The following is a 23581-nucleotide window of genomic DNA, read 5'->3' as shown; positions in this document are numbered from 1 at the left end:
TGCTAGCGTGAAAATGTACCTGGTTTGCGGCAAAAATAACCCCGCACGGGCGGTGTGCGTCGAAAATAACCCGGCACGGGTATATGCGTCGAAAACAGCTCGGCTCGGCGAGGCGCGTCGAAAAAGCCAGCCACGCGACGGTCCGAAGTCCCGTGGCGCTGGTTGCGATCTCTCAGCCTTCGTCAGCGATGCTGCGCGTCGTTTCTCCTGCTCCGGGCGTCGATTCTCCGGTCGCGTTTCCAGCGGCGTCGTTTCTCAGCTGCGGAGCCGGCGTCGCGTCGTTTTCTCAGCCGCGATCGGATTCGCGTCGATCTTTTCTCCGCACGGTGCTCGGTGCGTGTATTTTTGTCCTTAGGCTGCCAGCCTCTCCTTTCAGGGTCCCAGGAACTGGAAGGGCACCACAGAGCAGAGTAGGGGTCTCTCCAGAGACTCCAGGTGCTGGCAGGAAGAAGTCTTTGCTATCCCTGAGACTTCAACAACAGGAGGCAAGCTCTACATCAAGCCCTTGGAGATTTCTTCTTCAAGATGGAAGGCACACAAAGTCCAGTCTTTGCCCTCTTACTCTGGCAGAAGCAGCACTGCAGGAAAGCTCCACAAAGCACAGTCACAGGCAGGGCAGCACTTGTTCCTCAGCGATCAGCTCTTCTCCAGGCAGAGGTTCCCCTTGATTCCAGAAGTGTTTCTAAAGTTTGTAAGTTTGGGTGCCCTTCTTATACCCATTTTAGTCTTTGAAGTCACCTTTCTTCAAAGGGGACTCACACCTTCTTGTGAAATCCTGCCTTGCCCAGGCAAGGCCTCAGACACACACCAGGGGGTTGGAGACAGCATTGTCAGAGGCAGGCACAGTCCTTTCAGATGAGAGTGACCACTCCACCCCTCCCTCCTAGCAGAGATGGCTAATCAGGAAATGCAGATCACACCCCAGCTCCCTTTGTGTCACTGTCTGGTGCGAGGTGAAAAACAACCCAGCTGTCAAACTGACCCAGACAGGGAATCCACAAACCAGGCAGAGTCACAGAATGGTTTAAGCAAGAAAATGCTCGCTTTCTAAAAGTGGCATTTCCAAACGCACAATCTTAAAATCAACTTTACTAAAAGATGTATTTTTAAATTGTGAGTTCAGGGATCCCAAACTCCACATGTCCATCTACTCTCTAGGGGAATCTACACTTTAATCATATTTAAAGGTAGCCCCCATATTATCCTATGAGAGAGAGACAGACCTTGCAACAGTGAAAACGAAATTGGCAATATTTCACTGTCAGGACATATAAACCACATTACTATATGTCCTACCTTATCCATACACTGCACCCTGCCCTTGGGGCTACCTAGGGCCTACCTTAGGGGTGCCTTACATGTAAGAAAAGGGAAGGTTTAGGCCTGGCAAGTGGGTACACTTGCCAAGTCGAATTTACAGTGTAAAAATACACATACAGACACTGCAGGGGCAGGTCTGAGACATGATTACAGAGCTACTTATGTGGGTGGCACAACCAGTGCTGCAGGCCCACTAGTAGCATTTGATTTACAGGCCCTGGCACCTCTAGTGCACATTACTAGGGACTTACTAGTAATTCAAATATGCCAATCATGGATGAACCACTTACATATAATGTAAACAGGAGCACTTGCACTTTAGCACTGGTTAGCAGTGGTAAAGTGCCCAGAGTAACAAAAACAGCAAAATCAGAGTCCAGCACACATCAACAACCTGGGGAACAGAGGCAAAAAGTTAAGGGAGGCCACGCCAAGGATGAAAAGTCTAACACTCACCCATACCAATCCCTTACATGACTATATTAAATTATGGCGTCATTACATTGACGACATTTTGATAGTATGGCAGGGCCCTTTGGCTGAAGTTATTCCTTTCAGCGATTGGATCAACTCATTGGATCATTACCTTAAAATCACTTCCACTGTCTCCACCACCCAAGTGGCTTTTCTTGATCTGTTGATCAGCATCCAGAACGGTAAACTGTTTACCAGTACTTACCACAAATCCACTGACCGCAACAGCTTACTGACATATGACAGTCACCATCCCAAAGCCCTACGCGATAATCTCCCCTTTGGGCAATTCCTTAGGTTACGACGCAACTGTAGTTCATCGAGTACTTATGAGGTTCAAGCAGATAACATACAGGGAAAACTATATGCCCGCCAGTACCCAACACATATTGTGAAACAAGCTCGCAAGAGAGCTCGAAACAATAACCGTGAAGCTCTTTTATGCAATGATAGAAAGGAGCGTACTTCATGTCTCACTTGTGTCACTACCTTTACCCCATCATCTAACGTTGTCAAAAAATTTATCAACAAGAGGTGGGCAATTCTTACTGGTGGAGGAGAAACTATCCCTAGACCCCTCTTTGCCTTTAAGAGGACACAGAACATCAAGGACTTAGTGGTACATACCCGACCACGCAACAATCGCAGGGACAATTCACAATCAACACTTTGGAATCTCCCTCCAGTGACTGTCCATTATCCGTGCGGGCAGTGTAATGTATGTCCTTTGACCAAAGCTATCAAGACCCTTGACTTAGAACCTTTTGGCCACTGGCGCTTCACAAAACACACTAATTGCAACACTAGACAGTGTATCTACGTGATCATGTGTCCTTGTGGCCTACGTTACGTAGGCATGACGAAGAGACCCATGAAGTTAAGAATAAACGAACACCGCAGTAACATCAGGTGTAGGCGCATCACTACGGAACTCTGCGCTCATTTTCTTGAATTGCCCCATGACCCCGACGATTTGAAATGGTGGTCGTCGACGCTCCCAACTATCTTGGTAATATGACCAATTCTTTGTTCAGACTTGAACAACGTTGGGTATATAGGCCCATATTTATACTTTTTGACGCTAAACTGCGCTAACGCAGTTTAGCGTCAAAAAGTTTTGCGCCGTCTAACGCCATTCTGAAGCGCCAAGCGGGCGCCGTATTTATGGAATGGCGTTAGACGGCGCAATCAGACCGGCGCTGCCTGGTTTGCGTGGGAAAAAAACACGTAGACCAGACAGCGCCGGCGTAGGGGGAAAATGGCGCATGGGCGTCTTAAAATGGGGCAAGTCAGGTTACGTCGAAAAAATCGTCTTAACCCGACTTGCGCCATTTTTTAACGACGCCCATCCCCCATCAACATGACTCCTATCATTGTAAAGATAGGAGTCATGCCCCCTTGCCCAATGGCCATGCCCAGGGGACTTCTGTCCCCTGGGCATGGTCATTGGGCATAGTGGCATGTAGGGGGGCACAAATAAGGCCCCCCTATGCCACCAAAATAAAATATAAAAAATAAAAAATTATACTTACCTGAACTTACCTGAATGTCCCTGGGGTGGGTCCCTCCATCCTTGGGGGTCCTCCTGGGGTGGGCAAGGGTGGCAGGGGGGGTCCCTGGGGGCATGGGAGGGCACCTGTGGGCTCATTTTGAGCCCACAGGCCCCTTAACGCCTGCCCTGAGCAGGCGTTAAAAAGTGGCGCAAATGCGCCGTTTTTAGCCACGCCAACTCCCGGGCGTCTCTTTTGCCCGGGAGTATAAATACCACGTAAAGGCCTGGGAGTCATTTTTTAGACGGGAACGCCTCCCTTGCATATCATTAACGCAAGGAAGGGGTTCACGCTAAAAAATGACGCACATTCCGGGAACTTTGGCGCTATTCGCCTCTAACGCCATAGTATAAATATGGCGTTAGTTGGCGTTAGTTTTGCGTCGAAATTGCGTCAAAAAAAACGACGCAATTTCGGCGCAAACGGAGTATAAATATGGCCCATAGACTCTGGACACATGTCACAGGTCTTAATGATGATATACCTTGGGTTAGTCTGTCTCAGAAATAGATTTTACTACCGTTACCCCTGCCATTTTTGACTTATTGATTTAAAGTAATCTGGTTTTTTCCTTCTCTTCAAAAATACATGTCTGTGATAGTTGACTTCCACTATTTGTCCCTTTTTCATAATTTTTAAAAAAATCATTTTATAGACTGTCTTGAATTTGTTCTACCCATCCGAGCCCTCGATAGCTGGATATTTTAAATGTGTACTTTCCCTGATTGTAGCTCATATGCTCTCTTTAGAGTTTCTCTTATTTCAATTTTCCCTCATATTCTCTTTCACGAGTGCCATTCCATCATGGCCTCCCAATGCGATATTTTCTTAGTCCTTTAACAGTGTCAGTGAAGCGACTGCACTGTTTTGTCCTTTCTTTTTGTTTATGACGATCGTCAGAGAAACGCTCTACTTCAGCGTTCTCCGGCTTCATAAAACCGCACCTACCAGCAGCGTGCACTGTTCCAGGAGGACGCGCTGGGGTAGGTGATCGAGAAAGGATTGTCTGCACAAATTGTGAGTACCTTGTTGCTCTGCCCCATATGCTGTAGGACGGAGCGTACATTTATCATTTAGCCAAATCTCTTTTTGACATTATTTAGGCTTTTGTAAATTTGTGCCTATTTCGCACTTGGTCCGTTTGTTTACTTAGCAGCCGTGAATACTTGCATCGCTGATACTTGAAATGCTGATTATGTTATTGTTTCATATGGCTACAGACATCAACGTACCTGCATACATTATGTTGTGTTACATATTGGGTATAATCATACACAATGTCTAAGTTAGTCTTTCAACAATTTGTTGCATATGAGAACAACGATGTATTACACCTTTGACTTGACCTAAGGTCGTTATTTGACTTAAAATGACCCCTTTCAAATTTGCCAGGAATATATGCTTTTGTGTTAATTTATTCCATTTTTTGTCCAGTAGTTTCCCATTTCACATTATGCTTTGCGGTTTTATCACTCAGTGTGCACACTAACCCAGCACTGGTCACGCTTACACCACTAATACTTATTTAGTTTTTATCCACTTTCTTACTTTTTCTAGGGTGACCCTAATATGTTTAGATGACTAGACGGACAGTACGCTTTATTGTAAGTGACTGCAAAGTTTGGTTTGGTTTATGAAACCTTTTTTTACATTACACCATAATGCTTTAATTATTGTGATACAGGCGAAGTATCTTTTTGATGTATGGTCCTGAAGAAGCGTCAGTGGATCTGTTAGACCGGAAGACGTGAAACATGTTGACCGTTGTTTGGGTGGCTTCAAGATAATTTCTCGCCCCATCACTCTCTGAAAGTGTTTGAGCATCATCTCAATTTCACTTTCAATCTGTTTTTAATATTGGTCCTATCCTCTCTCTGTTCATTGAATGAGAATTGCTTGTTTGGATAGAGAACCAATTTTATCCTCTCCTGCTCTTGAATAACCACCTGCCTGTAGGTTTTAGTCCACTACAGCAGCGATTCTATAAAGATCTCCCCGTTATGGGGAGCCCGTCAGGCATTGCAGCGCCGGTCTGACGAGGAGCACCCCAATGATAAAGCATGACATCCGAATGGATGTGTGAGGGCTCTTGCTCCTGAACCACAGGGTTTCCCTTTCTCCTTTCCTTAGGAACAGTGTATTAATTTTGTCTACTATTGAGATGGAAAGGCACATCTCCCCCACAATCTATGACTTCATCGCGGAGACGAACAGCTGGTGGTTTTCAAAGCTAGATCTGAATTCCAGATAACATCAACTTGAGCTACATGAGGGCATCTGGTACATCCCAATGTTTTCTACTCATGCCGGCCTCTGCGGTTGCCATAGGATAATCTTAAGTATCTCATTAGTGGCACGTATTTTCCAAATTGGAATAAGAGAAGTCCTCACAGGCCTTGATAGTGTCATCAATGTCAGCGTTGACATCCTCTTCCATATCCCCACCATCGAGAGCCGTTGGGGACTCACCCTTAATCAAAACAAGTGGCAGTTGTACTGCTTAGAGATGGAGGGGCATATTTACAAGCCCCTTGCGCCTTTGGAATGTCACTTTTTTTGACGCTTATTGATGTAGTGTAAGACAATGCAGTGCAAGTCGCTGAGTTACCTTACACTGTAAAAACAACAAGTGATGGACGGAATGCAGAACATTGTCAAACACTCACCCCCAGTCATAGATCTTGGTTTAATCCATCGTTTTTTTGCTTACCATGCCACCCCAGTTTGGACCCAGCCATATGCAAATCAGTCTTGACCCTGTGCCTCATGGGAACAGTCCAGACCGAACTGCCAAGCCAGGTCTTCACTGGACCGGAAACAAGCATCCTGGGACCGGTTTCGGGGTTTCTCCCCTCATCAGCCAGGCTAGCTTGAATCCAGTGGCATGGGAAGCACGGGACCCACGTCTGGGCATACCCTTCCCACTTAGGGCGACAAAGCAAAAACAACATGTGATAGACAGAATGCTGAACATTGTCAAACACTCACCCCCAGTCATAGATCTGGGTTTAATCCATCGTTTTTTTGCTTACCATGCCACCCCAGTTTGGACCCAGCCATATGCAAATCAGTCTTGACCCTGTTCCTCATGAGAACAGTCCAGACCGAACTGCTAAGCCAGGTCCTCACTGGACCGGAAACAAGCATCCTGGGACTGGTTTCGGGGTTTCACCCCTCATCAGCCAGGCTAGCTTGAATCCAGTGGCATGGGAAACACGGGACCCACGTCTGGGCATACCCTTCCCACTTAGGGCGACAAAGCAAAAACAACAAGTGATGGACAGAATGCTGAACATTGTCAAACACTCACCCCCCGTCATAGATCTGGGTTTAATCCATCGTTTTTTTGCTTACCATGCCACCCCAGTTGGGACCCAGCCATATGCAAATCAGTCTTGACCCTGTGCCTCATGGGAACAGTCCAGACCAAACTGCCAAGCCAGGTCTTCACTGGACCGGAAACAAGCATCCTGGGACCGGTTTCGGGGTTTCTCCCCTCATCAGCCAGGCTAGCTTGAATCCAGTGGCATGGGAAGCACGGGACCCACGTCTGGGCATACCCTTCCCACTTAGGGCGACAAAGCAAAAACAACATGTGATAGACGGAATGCTGAACATTGTCAAACACTCACCCCCAGTCATAGATCTGGGTTTAATCCATCGTTTTTTTGCTTACCATGCCGCCCCAGTTTGGACCCAGCCATATGCAAATCAGTCTTGACCGTGTTCCTCATGGGAACAGTCCAGACCGAACTGCCAAGCCAGGTCCTCACTGGACCGGAAACAAGCATCCTGGGACCGGTTTCGGGGTTTCACCCCTCATCAGCCAGGCTAGCTTGAATCCAGTGGCATGGGAAGCACGGGACCCACGTCTGGGCATACAGCAGTTCGGGCTGGACTGTTCCCATGGGGAACAGGGTCAAGACTGATTTGCATATGGCTGGGTCCAAACTGGAATGGCATGGGCAGCAAAAAAACGATGGATTTAGGCCCAGATCACTGTACTGGGGGTGAATGTTTGACAATGTTCAGCATTCCGTCCATCACTTGTTGTTTTTGCTTTGTCGCCCTAAGTGGGAAGGGTATGCCCAGACGTGGGTCCCGTGCTTCCCATGCCACTGGATTCAAGCTAGCCTGGCTGATGAGGGGTGAAACCCCGAAACTGGTCCCAGGATGCTTGTTTCCAGTCCAGGGAAAACCTGGCCTAGCAGTTCGGGCTGGACTGTTCCCATGAGGAACAGGGTCAAGACTGATTTGCATATGGCTGGGTCCAAACTGGAATGGCATGGGCAGCAAAAAAATGATGGATTTAGGCCCAGATCACTGTACTGGGGGTGAATGTTTGACAATGTTCAGCATTCCGTCCATCACTTGTTGTTTTTGCTTTGTTGCCCTAAGTGGGAAGGGTATGCCCAGACATGGGTCCCGTGCTTCCCATGCCACTGGATTCAAGCTAGCCTGGCTGATGAGGGGTGAAACCCCGAAACTGGTCCCAGGATGCTTGTTTCCAGTCCAGGGAAGACCTGGCCTAGCAGTTCGGGCTGGACTGTTCCCATGAGGAACAGGGTCAAGACTGATTTGCATATGGCTGGGTCCAAACTGGAATGGCATGGGCAGCAAAAAAATGATGGATTTAGGCCCAGATCACTGTACTGGGGGTGAATGTTTGACAATGTTCAGCATTCCGTCCATCACTTGTTGTTTTTGCTTTGTTGCCCTAAGTGGGAAGGGTATGCCCAGACATGGGTCCCGTGCTTCCCATGCCACTGGATTCAAGCTAGCCTGGCTGATGAGGGGTGAAACCCCGAAACCAGTCCCAGGATGCCCCAGGATGCTTGTTTCCAGTCCAGGGAAAACCTGGCCTAGCAGTTCGGGCTGGACTGTTCCCATGGGGAACAGGATCAAGACTGATTTGCATATGGCTGGGTCCAAACTGGAATGGCATGGGCAGCAAAAAAATGATGGATTTAGGCCCAGATCACTGTACTGGGGGTGAATGTTTGACAATGTTCAGCATTCCGTCCATCACTTGTTGTTTTTGCTTTGTCATGAGGGGTGAAACCCCGAAACCGGTCCCAGGATGCTTGTTTTCAGTCCAGGGAAGACTTGGCCTAGCAGTTCGGGCTGGACTGTTCCCATGGGGAACAGGGTCAAGACTGATTTGCATATGGCTGGGTCCAAACTGGAATGGCATGGGCAGCAAAAAAACGATGGATTTAGGCCCAGATCACTGTACTGGGGGTGAATGTTTGACAATGTTCAGCATTCCGTCCATCACTTGTTGTTTTTGCTTTACCTTACACTGTGTCAGGAGGTGTTCCATGGGCGTTGCGGTGGGTTTTCCCACATAACACTCATGGATTTTGATGCATTCCCAGATTTACAAGGAACTGAAAACCTAAGAATGTGTCAAAATCTTATGCCTCCCCAAGGTAGGTGCGAAGAGGAGAAATTTGTTTCTCCTTGTTTTTTCCTTTTCCTACGAAAAAAGAGGAAAACCCCTCAGGGGATTGTTTTTGTGCAGCAAGGTGCCCCTGCACAAAAACAATCCTGCATGAAATGCAGGCGCCCTTGCACCCTGGTGCAAGGGTGCCTGCACTGGTGCTAGACAGCAAATTGTGCACCACTGCAGGGGGAAAGGACAGAAATGCACCATATTTTGTATATACCAGAGCATTTCTGCCCTTTCAAATTGGTGTAGGACAATGCAGCAAAAATACTTGTGGTGCTGCCCTATACCAATTCGTTCTAAATACGCCCTGGAGTTCTTTGGCTCTATCTTTTCAAATGCTGGCATCAAAATCGATCTAGCCATGTGTATAAACATCAAGGCCATGCCAACATCCCCTGCTGAAGTTTGAAACGTCCTATGTTTTGCAACCTACTGTGGGAGATTCATCCCCAACCTAGTGACGCTGGCCTCCTCAGACACCTCACCAAAGCCTTGACCCCAGAGGCATGGGAAAAGACCAAAGAAGGGTTTCAAGCCACGAGAGTGCCCTCCTCTAGGACAATGTAGTAGTACTTTGGGCCATATTTATACTCCGTTTGCGCCGAAATTGCGTCGTTTTTTTTGACGCAATTTCGACGCAAAACTAACGCCAACTAACGCCATATTTATACTATGGCGTTAGAGGCGAATAGCGCCAAAGTTCCCGGAATGTGCGTCATTTTTTAGCGTGAACCCCTTCCTTGCGTTAATGATATGCAAGGGAGGCGTTCCCGTCTAAAAAATGACTCCCAGGCCTTTACGTGGTATTTATACTCCCGGGCAAAAGAGACGCCCGGGAGTGGGCGTGGCTAAAAACGGCGCATTTGCGCCGCTTTTTAACGCCTGGGTCAGGCATGGCGTTAAGGGACAAGTGGGCTCAAAATGAGCCCAGAGTGCCCTCCCCTGCCCCCAGGGACCCCCCCTGCCACCCTTGCCCACCCCAGGAGGACACCCAAGGCTGGAGGGACCCACCCCAGGGACATTCAGGTAAGTATTTTTTTATTTTTTTTTAATAATTTTTTTTGGCATAGGGGGGCCTGATTTGTGCCCCCCTACATGCCACTATGCCCAATGACCATGCCCAGGGGACAGAAGTCCCCTGGGCATGGCCATTGGGCAAGGGGGCATGACTCCTATCTTTACAATGATAGGAGTCATGTTGATGGGGGATGGGCGTCGTTAAAAAATGGCGCAAGTCGGGTTAAGACGATTTTTTCGACGTAACCTGACTTGCCCCATTTTAAGACGCCCATGCGCCATTTTCCCCCTACGCCGGCGCTGTCTGGTCTACGTGGTTTTTTCCCACGCAAACCAGGCAGCGCCGGTCTGATTGCGCCGTCTAACGCCATTCCATAAATACGGCGCCCGCTTGGCGCTTCAGAATGGCGTTAGACGGCGCAAAACTTTTTGACGCTAAACTGCGTTAGCGCAGTTTAGCGTCAAAAAGTATAAATATGGGCCTTTATCCCCACGAACGAGTTGGAGCTAGTGGTAGACACCAGCCCCATCGGCCTCAGAACCGTTTTGATGTAGCACACGGATGGCGATCACTGGGCACCATTCGCAAACAGGGCCCTGATCGACACTGAGAAGCACTATGCCCAAATCGAAGAAGCACTTGCCATCAAGTGGGGGTAACACCACTTCCATTGGTAACCTCTACGGCTGCCCCTTCCGAATCATTGAACACAAGCTGCTCATTTCACTGTTTGCTCACACTGCACATCATCTTCCTCCATGCATTGAAAAATGGGCCTATCACCTCCAGAAATGCCAACTAATGGTAGGCTACAGACCTGGATGCGAACATCCCACAGACTACCTTCCCAGGCACCATAGACAAACACCAAGCTGCTCCAAAGCCCCCCTTTCAGGCACCTTAGGCACCTTAGGTGAACACCAAGCTGCTCCAAAGCTCCATCTGATGAGGATGAATATGCCTTTTGGCATCGCCAAAGCCACTGCAATTGATCCATTGTCCAAAAGACTGTGGACACGACCGAGTCCAGCAAATGGAGAGATTTCATTCAAGATGTGAGGAAGTACAATGGCATAGCTCAAGGTGACCTGTCTGCTCTATAGGACATTTGGCACAAACTCAGGGCCACTGAGCAAGGGATCCTAATGAGAGGGCACAGGCTTGTAATCCCCCCGCATGTTGCAACACGAGACACTACACCTCGCCCACACTGGACACCAAGGCCCTGATTTATACTTTTTGGTCCAAAACTGCACTAACGCAGTTTTGCACCAAAACGTTTAGCACTGGCTTGCACCATTTCTGTGCACCAGCCGGGCACCATATTTATGGAATGGTGCAAGCTGGTGCAAAGGGTAGGCTAGCGTAAAAAAAAAATGACGTTAGTCGGGTGGGGCTGGCGGTATGGAAAAAGTGGGTTTTGCACCAAAAAATTACGTTAGTCAGGTTAGAGTAAAAAAAGTAACTCTAACCTGCTTAGAGACATTTTCTGATGCAAAACCATCCATACCACATGACTCCTGTCTTAGAAAAGACAGGAATCAAGCCCACCACCCAAATGGTTAGCACAGGGGACCAGGGGACCCTGGGCATGGCCACTGCACCTAGTTCCATGTAGGGCCCCCAATGGCACTTTAAAAATATATATATATATATATATATACTTACCTATACTTACCTGGGATGGGGACCCCCATTCTCCGCTGTCCCTCTGGTGTGGGTGGGGGTGTCACTGGGGCCTGGGGAGGGCACCTGTGGGCTTATTCCATGGTGTTTCACCATAGAAATAGACCCACAGATCCCCTAACACCTGCCCTGACCCCAGAGCTCCCTCCCATGCGTGATTTTAGCACGGGGGATAAATATGGCACTAAGGCCATAGAGTAATTTTTTGCACAGGAACACCTACTTTGCATCTCATTGACGCAAAGTAGGTTTCCACTTCCAAAAAATGACTATAACTCCATAAATTTGGCGCTAGACATGTCTAGCACCAAAGTATAAATATGGAGTTCGTTTTGCATCGAATTTGCTTCAAAACAAAATGATGCAAATTCAGCACAAAACAAGTATAAATATGCCCCCAAGGGTAAACAAAAATCTGCAGCGGAATGTCTGGTTTCCTGCTCTAGACGCAGAGGTAGATGACATGATTGCCCAATACCAACAGTGTCAAGTATGCAAGGCTCCTAAATGGCCTCCTTCGCTCCACAATGACAGCCCCAGTGCGGGTCCCTGTTGAAACATCAGAGTTGATTTTGGATCCCTGTCTCATGGATGCCACATGCTGTTGGTGTCAGACGCTATTTTTAAATCCCACAATGTAGAAATAGTGACAAGCACAAACTTTAAACAAACTTGGAGGTGGCTTGACAAAACCTTTGCAAAGTTTGGGGCCTTCTCCACCCTCAAAAACAACATTGACCATCCATTCCAAAGCCAGGATTCTAAAGAAAACATGCCATCCTTTGTCGTCACTCACAAGAAAATAACCACCTGCTGGCCACAATCCAAAGGTGAAGTTGAAAGACTAATGCACACTTAAGGTGTTCCGCACTGGGTCTGAGCAACAGGGTGACGTTGAGGATGCCAACCACAAGGCCCTCAGAGCATATAGAAGCACCTCACAGAACACGACCCAAGAGCACCAGCTGGCATCCTGTTTGGAAGGGCTCTGAGGCAACATTCACCACGCCGGCCTGTGGGTTCCCAAGACCAAAATGCAAGCGCAACCTGAAGACCCGGACTCGGACAACCACATAAAAGATTGGTTTCTAATATATAACAGGCAACTGTGCCATCCAAGAGATGTCGACAAGAACAGCAAAATGGTGACTGCAAATAACAATTATGACTGTGTCATGAGAAATGTGTTGGCTTTCACTAAGTGGTGCCCACAGCCATCACAAGGACCTGAAGCACATCTCTAGCACACACCTACTGGAGATTGGGAGGAGGGGGATGAGCTTGACCAACAGCCCAACATCAAAGTACCTCAACCTCCCCAGCCGAAGGTGATTCAATAATGTCTAGTAGTAGGGCCAGCATTAGGGCTTTGACTTCCGGTGGGGGTGCCGTTTTAGGAAGTATATTATGGTTTTAAAAGTATATGCTGCAGACTTCCTTGCTTCCAGCAATTTTCAGGCAACAATGAATATGTTAAGGGAACCCTGGTGATTAATGGACAACTGGACAGAGATAGAGTTTTGTCTAGTGGAAGTTTTAGCTCATCATAAGCTAGCGCAAAGTGTTAATATGCCTGCGGCAAAGAATGTGTACCATGCCCATCACAGAGTGCATAGCATGTGAGTAAGTCAGTGGGTTACTGCTTTTGTCAGAGAGATCCTTTAGTTACTTGCAATTTATAATTTAAAATCCTAAAATTGAACATTGAGTTTGAAACTGCAAGGTATAGGTTAGAGCAGGGATACTCAAAGTACGGCCCGCGGGCCTCATGCGGCCCCTCTGACCTTTACATGCGGCCCCTGGGGCAACAGGAGCACTGGGCAGCTGTTTGCTCTACTCCGCACATAACAAAAATATTAAATACACACACAATGAATACACACACAAACATTTATTTCAAACTTAATTGGTGTTAAGGAAAGGAAGTAACTAGGGACTCCTGCACTTAACTTTAGAAACGCCTTCATTTTTAAAGACATCTTGCAGCATAAGTGTAAAACTAAGACAGTCTCTTCAAAATTAAAAAAGTGTATTTAGTTAACATGCAGAACCTTTTAGTCTTAGTACAAGCTATTTTATCAGTGCATTGAGATGTATTCATTTAAAAGTGATAGTTTTCAAACATAAATTTGGAAACATAAATTCCCTTACCCTGAGAACACCACCAATAGTAAATTAAACAGGCAAGTCACTTGGTGTGTGCACTTTATGGGTGGGCTGAGTTCCTATCATACATAAACAACATTATAGTTTATTAAATCAAACATAGAAGCAGGTTTTGTGCAGCGCACACCATGAATCATGTATTTCGAGGTCATCTTAAATGTGATAATGCAGAAAAAGGAGGGAAAGTGACACTAAACAATTGCCTAGGATCACACAATTTAGAAAAGTGGGTAAGCCAGGATTAATTCCAGGTTTTCTGGTTTCCCATTGTTTATTTCAGCCACTAGATGTATATCCTTTGCCTCCCCTACTCCTACCTTGCCACCAATCCCCCTAGCCACCCCACCCCACCCCCACTGCCCTGGCATCAATGCGGCCCCCAGGCATGCCACAGACCAAACGTTTTGGCCCCTGGGCAAATGTTTGCGAGTACCCATGGGTTAGAGCATTATATTTTCCGTAGTCTTTCTTTAAATGCTGCAAAAGGGGTTAATTTTGGTAGAAATCAATTATTATAAGTAAAGACAACCCACAACCATGGTTGTACTTTTTAAATTTAGAGTTTGTGCTCCTCTAGTCTGAGCACTCAAACTATACCGCCTACCAGTATAAATGACGTGACTCCTACACCTTGTAGTCCTCAGTCTTATGTCACATTTCCTATAGACTAATTTACACACACGATTGATTTACTCTGTGTATGAGAGGTGCTATAAAACGAATTAACTGCATCAGAGAAAGTGGTTATGGAGACGTGAGAGCACTGTTAAATGGGGGTTGTGAGGGAATCCATGGCAAAGGTGGTCATTGGTAGGTGCCAGCAAACATTGTCGCACCGGACGTCGCCAGCGCTAAAGCCGGCCCTGTCTGGAAGAGCCTATATATACAACGATAAGCAAAACACCTCAACATCACACCCACAGTGAATGTTAATCGAAAGGTACCCAGACCAGCTAAGACCACACATTAGGAAATCAGAGACTGGAGGAGTATGTGTGTGAGTGATCATACACGGCCAGGAAGCCCCACAGCAGATCTCGTAACTTTTTGTTATTGGATATTAAGGCCCATATTTATACTTTTTGACGCTAAACTGCGCTAACGCAGTTTAGCGTCAAAAAGTTTTGCGCCGGCTAACGCCATTCTGAAGCGCCATGCGGGCGCTGTATTTATTGAATGGCGTTAGCCGGCGCAAGCAGACCGGCGCTGCCTGGTGTACGCGAGAAAAACCACGTACACCAGGCAGCGCCGGCGTAGGGGGAAAATGGCGCATGGGCGTCTTAAAATGGGGCAAGTCAGGTTACGTCGAAAAAATCATCGTAACCCGACTTGCGCCATTTATTTTCGACGCCCATCCCCCATCAACATGACTCCTATCATTGTAAAGATAGGAGTCATGCCCCCTTGCCCAATGGCCATGCCCAGGGGACTTCTGTCCCCTGGGCATGGTCATTGGGCATAGTGGCATGTAGGGGGGCACAAATCAGGCCCCCCTATGCCAAAATAAATTATAAAAAAAAAAAAAAAAAAATACTTACCTGAATGTCCCTGGGGTGGGTCCCTCCAGCCTTGGGTGTCCTCCTGGGGTGGGCAAGGGTGGCAGGGGGGGGTCCCTGGGGGCAGGGGAGGGCACTCTGGGCTCATTTTGAGCCCACTTGTCCCTTAACGCCATGCCTGACCCAGGCGTTAAAAAGCGGCGCAAATGCGCCGTTTTTAGCCACGCCCACTCCCGGGCGTCGCTTTTGCCCGGGAGTATAAATACCACGTAAAGGCCTGGGAGTCATTTTTTAGACGGGAACGCCTCCCTTGCATATCATTAACGCAAGGAAGGGGTTCACGCTAAAAAATGACGCACATTCCGGGAACTTTGGCGCTATTCGCCTCTAACGCCATAGTATAAATATGGCGTTAGTTGGCGTTAGTTTTGCGTCGAAATTGCGTCAAAAAAAACGACGCAATTTCGGCGCAAACGGAGTATAAATATGGCCCTAACTGTTATGGTTGAAAGCTTGGAAGGAGTGTAGTACGCCAGCCACTGAGCGTCACGCCGATACGCATACACTCTATGGCCGCGGACGCGAGGTCAGAGGCGAAGATAATACAAGGGACAAGCCTCGCTCTCGGAATGCATGTGGCCCAGTATTGCGGCCGCTGTGGTCTCAGAACTGCACCACTACAAACTATGGCCCATATTTATACTTTTTGACGCTAAACTGCGCTAACGCAGTTTAGCGTCAAAAAGTTTTGCGCCGTCTAACGCCATTCTGAAGCGCCATGCGGGCGCCGTATTTATGGAATGGCGTTAGACGGCGCAATCAGACCGGCGCTGCCTGGTTTGCGTGGGAAGAAACCACGTAGACCAGACAGCGCCGGCGTAGGGGGAAAATGGCGCATGGGCGTCTTAAAATGGGGCAAGTCAGGTTACGTCGAAAAAATCGTCTTAACCCGACTTGCGCCATTTTTTAACGACGCCCATCCCCCATCAACATGACTCCTATCATTGGAAAGATAGGAGTCATGCCCCCTTGCCCAATGGCCATGCCCAGGGGACTTCTGTCCCCTGGGCATGGTCATTGGGCATAGTGGCATGTAGGGGGGCACAAATAAGGCCCCCCTATGCCACCAAAATAAAATATAAAAAATAAAAAATAAAACTTACCTGAACTTACCTGAATGTCCCTGGGGTGGGTCCCTCCATCCTTGGGGGTCCTCCTGGGGTGGGCAAGGGTGGCAGGGGGGGTCCCTGGGGGCATGGGAGGGCACCTGTGGGCTCATTTTGAGCCCACAGGCCCCTTAACGCCTGCCCTGAGCAGGCGTTAAAAAGTGGCGCAAATGCGCCGTTTTTAGCCACGCCAACTCCCGGGCGTCTCTTTTGCCCGGGAGTATAAATACCACGTAAAGGCCTGGGAGTCATTTTTTAGACGGGAACGCCTCCCTTGCATATCATTAACGCAAGGAAGGGGTTCACGCTAAAAAATGACGCACATTCCGGGAACTTTGGCGCTATTCGCCTCTAACGCCATAGTATAAATATGGCGTTAGTTGGCGTTAGTTTTGCGTCGAAATTGCGTCAAAAAAAAACGACGCAATTTCGGCGCAAACGGAGTATAAATATGGCCCTATATAATTTTGCGCTGCGCACTTTAAAATTTAAAACTGACTCTATCTTTTGCGTTTATTACTTGTGCTAACCGCAAAATTGTAATGAATGAGGGCCGTGGTATTCTTAAATCTCGTCCTACCTCTCTATCGGGCTTGTGAGGCTTCATGAGCTCGACGGCCTGCCCCTTCCTCACCAGCATCACCTGCGAATCCCCCAGCCACGCAACGTGCAGCATGTTCCCCCGGATGAACGTTACCACGCCAGTAGTTCCACACCGCAGGTTCTGAAAGAGAATTACAAGAAGATACATTTTAATTCATATATCGATTTGTGTATTTGATTTCATAAAGGTTCATCGAGACCCCATAGGGTGTTCCAGCGCTGTACGTTTCATGTATAAAACATACAACAATCAAAAAAGTGTATGTTTGTGAATAATAATCCATAATCCAAACATACATTGGAAACCATATTTGTGCAAATCAAAAAAGCGAAAAAGTTAGGGAAGGGCGCAGTACATCATGACTAGTCTGTAATAAGAATCAGTGATAGTGCAAAAAACTTTGAGGTTTCCGGTATCCTCCTTACAAGCATCCCGCTGTCATTAACAGGTAGAAACAGTGGGCGAAGAGGGTGGATCTGAAGAGCACGACATGGCCCTAGTTTCTTAAAGCAGTTCCCCTACTATTTTTGAGGGTGATAGATAAGGCAGGGAGTCTCCTGTGCTGTGAAACCAAGGGAGGATCAGACAGCTAAACAAGCCTTCTTGCCAGGGTGTCTGCTGCCTTAAAGAAATGTAACTTTGCCCAACTGGTCATTCTGCAAATGTAAAGGGTGCTTGGGAGCTGATACTGGCTTTAATTGACAGAATCACTTGAAACTTCCTGTTAACACGGATTTATTCTTGTTGAGTGGTACTACAGGAGAGTTACCAGCTGAGCTGTGAAGAGCGTGCTACTTTTAAAAAACGAAAAAAAATTGCAATACAGTCTGGGTATTACTAAAATCTATATTTTGGAATCACTTTATCATCAACCGTTTTGCACATTTTCTAGCTGCCTATTTTATAATGTGTTTAATACAAGTTTAAAATAAATACATATTTTCACAGTGCTTTCTTTCACAGGCAAGCTTAGCACTAAACATACACAAGTCATTGTTGTCCATTGCAACAATAAGGATTCGATTGTGTAGCTCTCTGGTTACACACAGAGACCTCTGCAATACATTAACTAACATGTTTCATAATGTACGGTATTGCATTTCCCACTGATTAACTTGACTTGCATACATTTTTCATTTAATCTGTGCATTATTTATATGTAGTCCCCAGACGGTGAAAAAACAAAAAAGTTATATATAATTTATTTTCGCCAAACCTTTGACCCTGCCCCCACTGCACGCATAATTACAGTTGCCATAAATTTTATAATACACTTCAACCGGTGGATTGAAAATATTTATGCATCTATATAAAATGTCGTTTGACAATGTTAAAAATAAAAAACGTTCACCTGCTAGCCCCCAAGCAAAATTTGTTGCAATAAAAATCAACAAGTTCAGCATTGACAATAAAAAACATATACTCGTCACCGTACAGAGCTTATATAAACAGCGTGTTTTCTAAGGAAAAACTAGGTAGATCTCAGCAGGCTCACAGAATCATTTTATGGTAAACTGACAAAGTCGTAGGCGCCTCTTCACATTGCTGAATAAAGGTAATAAAATAAAGTGGGAATTTACTAAATCTTTGCACCAGTTTTGTGTGAAAATAATGACGAAACCAGGTGCAAAGTGATGTATTGGGATTTACTTTCAAATACAAATCCTGATTCACAGTGAAAAGTAGCCTTAAAAGAAAGCATAGTAGCACTATGCGTTGCTTTGCGTCAAAAGGCTGTTTAATGGATAATACATGGGCATTCCCATCCACCAACAGATGGATTTTGATGCAAGTCCCTGTCTACTAAAAGGCAGGCAGGGGCCTTTGCGGAAAAAAATGGCACCTCCTTGAGGCAGGCGCATATTTTTAGAAAAAAATTATTTTCTCAAAACGTTTCCAACTTTGTATGTGGTCTGTACTACCCAGCAGACACACAAAGAGGGAAGTGATGAACCATGTCAAAGCACAGTATTTTGTAATGTAAGGGTGCCTTCCAAGTATAAAGGCTATGCTTGAAATCATGCAAACACCCTAACACTATGGTGCAAGGGTGAGTGCATTTGAAGCAAAGCAGCCTAAAGTGTGCCAATGCAGGGGAGGGAGAAATAGCACTAAATCTTAGTAGGTATGGTGATACTTTGGCTTGCTGGCTTTTATGCAATACAGTGCATTGCATGCAGATTTAATACATTTGTCCCAGTGTTTGCATCGAATAATCCTTATCTCAAGTGCCAGGCAGTATCAGGCTTTGTATGTGATCCTTGCAGTAACAGGGACAACCAAGCAAAACAATGTCTAGAGTGCAGGTGTTACCCAATAACCGAGACACCAAGAAATCATACTGCAATAGAAAGCTGGATCCCCAACATGAATAAGCAGTCATGGGTGAACTCAAAGAATAAAGTGCATGGTTGAGTGCACAGACATTTTAAGGCATGGGCAAAGTGGGCTATTGCCCACGGCCACCACCTCCCAAATGTCCCCTAAGAAAGTGATATATATATATATATATCATATCTCTCTCTCTCTCTCTCTCTCTCTCTCTCTCTCTCTCTCTCTCTCTCTCTCTCTCTCTCTCTCTCTCTCTCTCTCTCTCTCTCTCTCTCTCTCTCTCTCTCTCTCTCTCTCTCTCTCTCTCTCTCTCTCTTTTCCCATGATCATCTTAAGCATTCCTGAGGTCCTGGACAAGGCATATTACATTTTAATTTTATAAAAAATGTCATGCTTATTCAGGATAGGCATATTTCAACTGTTTTTGAACTCAATTTTCTGGAAGTTCGCTTAGCATCAGGGCTGGCTTTTGGGCGGTGTGAGCGGTGCAACTGCACCAGGCGCTGACCTCATGGGGGCACTGTTTATAGAAATAACTTCAGAAACTTGTGGTTTATAAGCACCTGCTGAAAAGTTCCATGTGCGTTTAGCCTTCAAGAAACAATTAAAATGTCAAGATACCTCTTGCGATTAATGTTCCTGCTAGGGAGAGAAATGGGAGTTTTACCCAGTGGCAGCTTTGACTCAACATAAACTGGCACAGAGGGTTAATATGCCTGCTGCAAAAACAGAACTATGGGGCATATTTAGGAAAAGTGGCGCTGCACACAGTGCAGCGCAACTTTTCTTGCACTCCTTAGCGCCCCCTAATGCCACCATGTGTACATCATATTTAAAAAAAGGTGCACCATGGAGGCAGTTAGGGGACTAGCGTTAGAATCTTTTACACTAGTCTGGCGCTTTGCAGGATTAGTGTAAAAAATGTTGACACTAATCTTGCAAAGCACCCAGAGGCCCATTGTAACCAATGGAAGCCTCCTTTTAATGCCTGCTCTGAGCAGGCGGTAAAAGTGCTGGAAAAAAATGACGCAAAGAAATCTAACAGATTTCTTTTCGTAATTTTTTTGGCACCACTAACGGGGGGATGCCCCCTTTGCATACATTATGCCTAGCGCAGGCATAATGTAGCGCGAAGGGTTGCAAAGTGGCGCAATGCATGCATTGCTCCTCTTTGTAAATATGGCGCGGCGTTTTTAGCCTTTTAACGCCACATTAGTGTAAAAAATGACCTTAATGTGGTGTTCGGATGTCACTAGGGGATCTTAAAAATGCCCCTATGGCAGTGCTTAATTTGGGCTTCTTGTTTCCGGTGCAGACCACCAGCACTTATATTTGAGGGCCGGCACTTATTTTTCAGTCTCAAGCATTTACTGTGAGAAAAAGACACATGTGGGAAAGACGGAGGAAGAGAAAAACGAAAAAGCGTCACAATGGGAAAAAGCAGAAATCCGCAAGAGTGAGCTGAAGGGGCAGAGAGTGCCTGTAAATGGATTGAAGAGGCCAAGATGGCTTCAGGATTACTATGCCTCTGTATTCCGTGTTCACACATTTAATTGCAGCAGCCGCATGTTTAAGAGGAGGGCTTTGGGCACTGGCACCTTTTGATTTACAAATTAAGCACTGCCCTATGGGGCATATTTGAAAAAAGTGACGATGCACACAGTGCAACACCACTTTTCTTGCACCCTTTAGCACCCCCCTAATGCCACAATGTGTGCATCATATTTAAAATACGGCACACCATGGCTGTAGTTTGGGGACTAGTGTCAGAATTTTGTATGCTAGTCCGGCGCGTTGTTTTTTTTGCCCACCTGATGGGAGGGATGCCCTCTTTGCATACATTATGCCTGGTGCAGGCGTAATGTAGCACAAAGGGTTACAAAGTGGTGCAATAGCCACTTTGTAAATATGGCGCAGCGTTTTTGGCCTTCTAACGTCAAAATTACACTAATGTGGCGTTAGAATGGCACTAGGTGCTCTAAAATATGCCCCCATGGGGTATATTTGAAAAAAATGGTGGTGCTGCACACAGTGCTGCACCACTTTTCTTGCGCCCCTTATCACTTCCCTAACGCCACCATGTGTGTGGTGTATGTAAAATACGGCGCAACATGGTGGTAGTTAGGGGACTAGTGTCAGAATATTTGACGCTAGTCCGGCGCTTTGCAGGATTAGCATAAAAAAAGTTGATGCTAATCCTGCAAAGCACCCAGAGGCCCATTGTAACCACCAGACGCCTCCTTTAAATGCCTGCTCTGAGGAGGTGTTAAAAGTGCCAGAAACAAATGACGCAAAGAAATCTGTCAGATTTCTTTGTGCCATTTTGTTTGGCCTCCCCTAATGGGGGAATTACACCTTTGCATACATTATATCTGGCGCAGGCATAATGTAGTGCAAACGGATCCAAAGTGGCGCAATGCATGCATTGCGCCACTTTGTAAATATGGCACGGCGTTTTAGGCTTCTAACGCCACATTAGCGTAAAAAAAATGATGCTAATGTGGTGTTAGAATGGCGCTAGCTGAGTGAATTAATAAAGCCAGCCTTTAGAAGTGCTTTAAAACACATGAATGTATGTAAAAGGGGATCAATGGAGAGTTGAGGGGCACATTTGCAGGGTGGTAGTGAGTGAAACCGAGGAGGAGGTCATGGGGTGGGGGGTGCCACAATAAACTGTCGCACATGGCGCCACCAGTCCTAAAGCCGGCCCTGCTTGGCATTATGTGGACCTGAACCTATAGAAAATTCAAAATTATTCCTACCAGGGTCCCCCAAAATCTTTCTTACACACGCCCCCAAAAATTCTAAAGACAACTCTGGTTGATTGTAGGCACCGTACAACACAATTATCAAAAGGCAATGATAGTATAAATGTCCAGACAAAATTCTGACTTTTTGTAAATAAACACTTTAAAAATATCCCAATAAATACGTTTTACAGTAAAATAAAGGTAAAATAGGAAAAAAACAGAAATCACAATATAAGGTGAAGCAGTGAAAATATGATACAACCTTGGCCCCTCAATATTAGCAATATATATACCATTGGAAATTAATAAATGATCATAAACGGCTGAACAATCCTGCAAAAGATAAACACAAAAACAGCAGTAGCTGTAAAACTGTATTGCAATATTTCCCAAAAAAATATGTTCGTGATCTCTACGACTAATGCTGTACAGTAAAAGGGAAGTCAATCTGATGTTGGACTTCAGCAACAAAGCATGGACTGAATAAAAACAAAAGCAATGAAAGCCTTTGCTGGAATAGAGCGTGCTTGCTAGGCAGGGCCTCCACAGCACTTGAAGCAGATGTGTTTTTGGAAGGAGATTTTTACGCTGTCTGATGAAGGGGAAAATGGCTTCTTGGCGCTGGATCCGCATAGCTGGACTCTGCTGTCTTGGGCTTTCACTCAAGCAAGGCAGCACCAGGGCAGACCAGTAGAACCTTTAGTGGGTTGTAACCAGCCAACAGAAAATAGAGAACTCTTGGCTCCACCTTCTGAAGCATCCGTAGCAGGGTCCATGCAGGTCTTTGTTGAAGGTGGTCATAACACTTCATCCTTAAAGTCTGTAAATATTATCAACCAGGGTGGCACATGCACCAGCAATAAAGTTAATGCAGGTCTTTGTTAAAGGTGGTCATAACAGCCCATCCTTAAAATCTGTAAATATTGTCAACCGGGGGCGCATGCACCAGCAATAAGGTTAATGCAGGTCTTTGTTAAAGGTGGTCATAACAGCCCATCCTTAAAGTCTGTAAATATTATCAACCCGGGGGCGCATGCACCAGCAATAGGGATTATGCAGGTATTTGTTGAAGTTGTTCACAACAGTCCATCATGGAAGTCTGTAAATACAGTCAACTAGGTTAGCGTAGAGTTTTTCCCTGAACGAGGCTTCAGTGCATTGCCATTTCATGTAATGTACTGTGGTGGTTAATGACAATATGGAGTGCCATGTACAGCCTCCAGGGGCCTGCTGGAGCCAGAAACATTAGGGCATATTTATGAGCCCCTTTGTGTCACTCTTGCACCACGCAATGTATTGCTAGAAAATACAATGCAATACAAATGAAAAATAAGATTTATGGAGCCACACAAGACCGCCTTGCATGGCCCTGCATAGCTTCATAAATCTCGAGTTACGTAATGCAGTGCAAATCGCTACATTGCATTGCTCTGTGTCAGACAGGCTTTTTCATGGGTGTTCCCAAGCAAAATCCATGGATTTTTCGGCATTCCCAGATGTACAAGAATAGGTAAATTTGGGAATGCACCAAAAAGATGGGCCTACCCAGGAGAGACATAACAAGGAGA

The 23581-nt window shown here is 46.2% G+C and overlaps 1 protein-coding gene across 1 annotated transcript in view; it reads right to left on the bottom strand.

Annotated features, from left to right (window-relative positions):
• The window catches only part of PPM1E (protein phosphatase, Mg2+/Mn2+ dependent 1E), a 725707-nt gene that overhangs the window by 71428 nt on the left and 630698 nt on the right, over positions 1–23581 (bottom strand). Inside the window, exon 5 of the mRNA XM_069226399.1 lies at positions 16909–17052. Coding sequence (XP_069082500.1) covers positions 16909–17052 — 144 coding nt within the window. The remainder of the gene's footprint in view (positions 1–16908; positions 17053–23581) is intronic.

The sequence above is a fragment of the Pleurodeles waltl genome, chromosome 3_1 (genome assembly GCF_031143425.1).
Source record: "Pleurodeles waltl isolate 20211129_DDA chromosome 3_1, aPleWal1.hap1.20221129, whole genome shotgun sequence".
NCBI lineage: Eukaryota > Metazoa > Chordata > Amphibia > Caudata > Salamandridae > Pleurodeles > Pleurodeles waltl.
The sequence above is the reverse complement of the archived record's forward strand: the minus strand, read 5'-3'. Positions and strand labels throughout refer to the sequence as shown.